General features: G+C 38.5%; 1 protein-coding gene across 1 annotated transcript; it reads right to left on the bottom strand.

Annotated features, from left to right (window-relative positions):
• Positions 1-1,467: 1,467 nt before the first annotated feature.
• On the bottom strand, positions 1,468-2,160 carry MYCTH_75987 (uncharacterized protein; the record flags this gene model as incomplete). Its single annotated transcript, XM_003658643.1, has 2 exons — positions 1,468-1,885; positions 1,941-2,160. 2 exons carry the CDS (start codon positions 2,158-2,160, stop codon positions 1,839-1,841), a joined length of 267 nt encoding a protein of 88 aa, XP_003658691.1. The 3' UTR covers positions 1,468-1,838.
• Between the last annotated feature and the right edge of the window lie 937 nt (positions 2,161-3,097).

The raw sequence follows: 3,097 nt of genomic DNA, 5'->3' as shown, positions 1-3,097 counted from the left end.
AAAGAGAACATACGAGCAGACACCTTAAGCTGACGAACGGATTATACAGAAGAACGAACGGAAATAACGCCACCGTTATTTAGAAGAAACGAATAGACAGAACGCTATATTATAAAATATAGACACCTATAGAAGATAATCTACTCGACTCGTTCCTAGAATGTTACGTAATCTTTTAAGAAGAAAGGATTAACAAGGTATAGTATTAAGCAATACCCGGACTAGTAGTACCTAACAGAGTAGAAGAAAAAGATAGGAAACTCTAATACTAAGGCAAAGCGTATATCTATAATAAAGATCAATAGCTACGAATGATTTAAGGACTCTATAAGTCGAAACTCGGAGGATATAAAGGAGTTACGAAGACTATTGCACAAGTCAAGAAACACTATAACTTTCTATGATTTAACGATACAAGTTAAGGAAGTTATATAGAACTATAATATCCATAATCGAAGCAAAACGGCACGATACAAGCTATATAGACTACTTTAGCCACTACTAATAGCCAACAAACTATAGAGTTTAGTTACGATAGACTTTATTACGAAACTGCTAGAATCTAAGGATACGGCCATAGGGGTAATCTATAATAGTATTCTCACTATAGTAGACCACCTAACTAAATAGGTATACTTCTTTCCCTACAAGGAGTCCTAGACAGCAGAATAGTTAGTAGACGTGATCTATTAGTAAGTCGTATTAGTATACGCTTAGCTATAGGAATAGATCACCGATAGAGATACCAAGTTCGTATCGAAGTTCTAGTAAGCGTTAATATAACGATTAGGCGTTAATAGCAAGCTATTAACAGCATATTACCTACAAACCGACGGATAAACAGAGTGACTAAACCAAGTTATCAAGTAGTACCTCCATTCTTATATTAACTACTAGCAAGACGACTAGGTCATACTATTACTAATAGTATAACTTGCTTATAATATAACGCTAATAGAAATGACTAAAGTTATACCGTTCTTTACGAACTATAGATATAAAGTAGACCTTAGGCAAGGACTAGAGGTTATAGTGCTAAGAGCAGCAGTTAAAGCAGAACAAATATACACACTATACGAGAAGCTTAAAAAGGAACTTAAGTTTGTCAAAACCAGAATAAAGAACTACTACGACAAATATAGGCTCGAGGGACCTTACCTAGAGAGGGGAGACAAAGTCTACCTAATCATACGAAACTTATAAACCAAACGACTAAGCATAAAGCTAGACTTTAAGAAGGTCGGACCCTTCGTTATTAAGGAACGAATCTCGACATCTAACTACCGACTATCGTTACTATTATCTATACGATTATAGACAGATGTTTTTCATATTTCACTTCTCGAACTAGTACCAAAGAATGCCAAGACCGCTACAAACATCGAAGTAGAGAACGAAGAGGAAGAATAGGACATCGAAGAAATTCTAGATTTACGTATCATTAATGGGGAACTATAATATCTAGTTAAATGGCTTGATTTTAGACTAGAGGACAACTTATAGGAACTAGTCAAGAATTTAAACTATCCTAAGAAACTAGAACAGTTCTACTAGCAGAACCTAGATTGACTAAAGGAAAACCTAGGACAGAATCAAAGACGGCGCCCTAGTTAATAATATCAATACCACTATTAAGCTATATACTTAGAACTACCCCCGATTCCTGCTGCTCTACCTCTTCCAATTTATCTAAAGACGTAAGACCCTAGCGAACCATCTCCGACCCTCGAGATAATAACGATTACTTTTGACGACAAATGTAGTCTAAATAAGCTAGAGACTTGTCTAGATAATGCTACACTTTTACTAATAAATCGTAGTTAGCACGGAGAGCCTCTTTAGCATCTTATTCTAACCGGTCGAGGCGCTTCGATTCGTCTATAATATAGGATACTACGGAAGTTAATATAGAAAAAATATATTAACAAGGGAACACCGACAAGACGAGACTAAAACCCTAGAACCGTCGTACAACCTCCTACGACAAATACATTTGCCGTAACGAGAAGAACTCTCTATTATATAGTAGTAGAGGCTACAAGAAAAACAAAAAGAACAAGGCATTACTTCGAACCCTAGCTTATTAATAGTAGTAGCTAGGGCAATATGCTCCTCGGTCTTTACAAACCTTTTTATCGAACGCTTTGCTATACAAGACATATTATTAGCAGTATATAGAAGAAAGAGAGAAACATAGGAGACAACTCACTAAGGGTTGTTAGCGCTATTTAAAATAGCCTAAGAGGGCTTTCAGGTCGAAAGCCTTGAAGGAGGGGCATCGTGTCACGGAAATATACATGTAGGACGCCGCCTAAGCTGCCTTCCCTGACAAGCCAATAGGATAGTAGGCACGAACGGACTAATTAGGAAAGGATCACGCTTGGCAAAGTGATCTATACGCTATAGGATCACTATCGCAGCCGTGATCCAGACGACAAAGGATCACTAGATAAAGAGTAATCCCAGGATTATATATATATATAGATAGTCACTCGTTACGGTGGACTCTAGGAGTTCACTAGTGATAGCAACCTAACCTATAATTACCGGTACTCATACTAAGCATTACTAACCATTGTAGGAGATAACTCTAGTGTTGTTATAAACCCTTTGGCTTTACCGAATCCCTCAGACGACCTGCCTGCTTGTCCTGCTTAATCTACCTTCGTCTGAACCCTTTTAGAAGAAGTCTGAGTTGGGTTCGTCACAAGAACCCTCCTTACCAAACGATAGTTATAGGCCCCTATACCCTGTAAAATAAGGTCTGGGTCCCTTTATAACCGTATTTCTTAGGATTCCTATGTTCGGCTTCTTGGTAGGTTTAGGCACTATATAACTAGGTGCTCTATAGTTTCCCTCCCCTAGCTATAGGTATAATAGGGGGTACTAACCCCTAGGACTTGAACCCTAAAAAGGAAGTTATAGAGGCTAATAGCCCTTATACGGGCCTGTACTAGTAGGGAGCTCTAGGCCTTTATTAGGCCCTAGTGCCTCTATAGGCCTTCCCCTATAAAAACTAGGCATAGGGGGTCCTTGTCTAACACGTGCTATATTCTTCTACCGGCTTGGTCGGCCCTCTAACGGTTGCTCTAGCTGG

The sequence above is a fragment of the Thermothelomyces thermophilus genome, chromosome 1 (assembly GCF_000226095.1).
Source record: "Thermothelomyces thermophilus ATCC 42464 chromosome 1, complete sequence".
Classification (NCBI taxonomy): domain Eukaryota; kingdom Fungi; phylum Ascomycota; class Sordariomycetes; order Sordariales; family Chaetomiaceae; genus Thermothelomyces; species Thermothelomyces thermophilus.
Note: the sequence above shows the minus strand (reverse complement) of the source record. Positions and strands in the feature narration are given on the sequence as shown.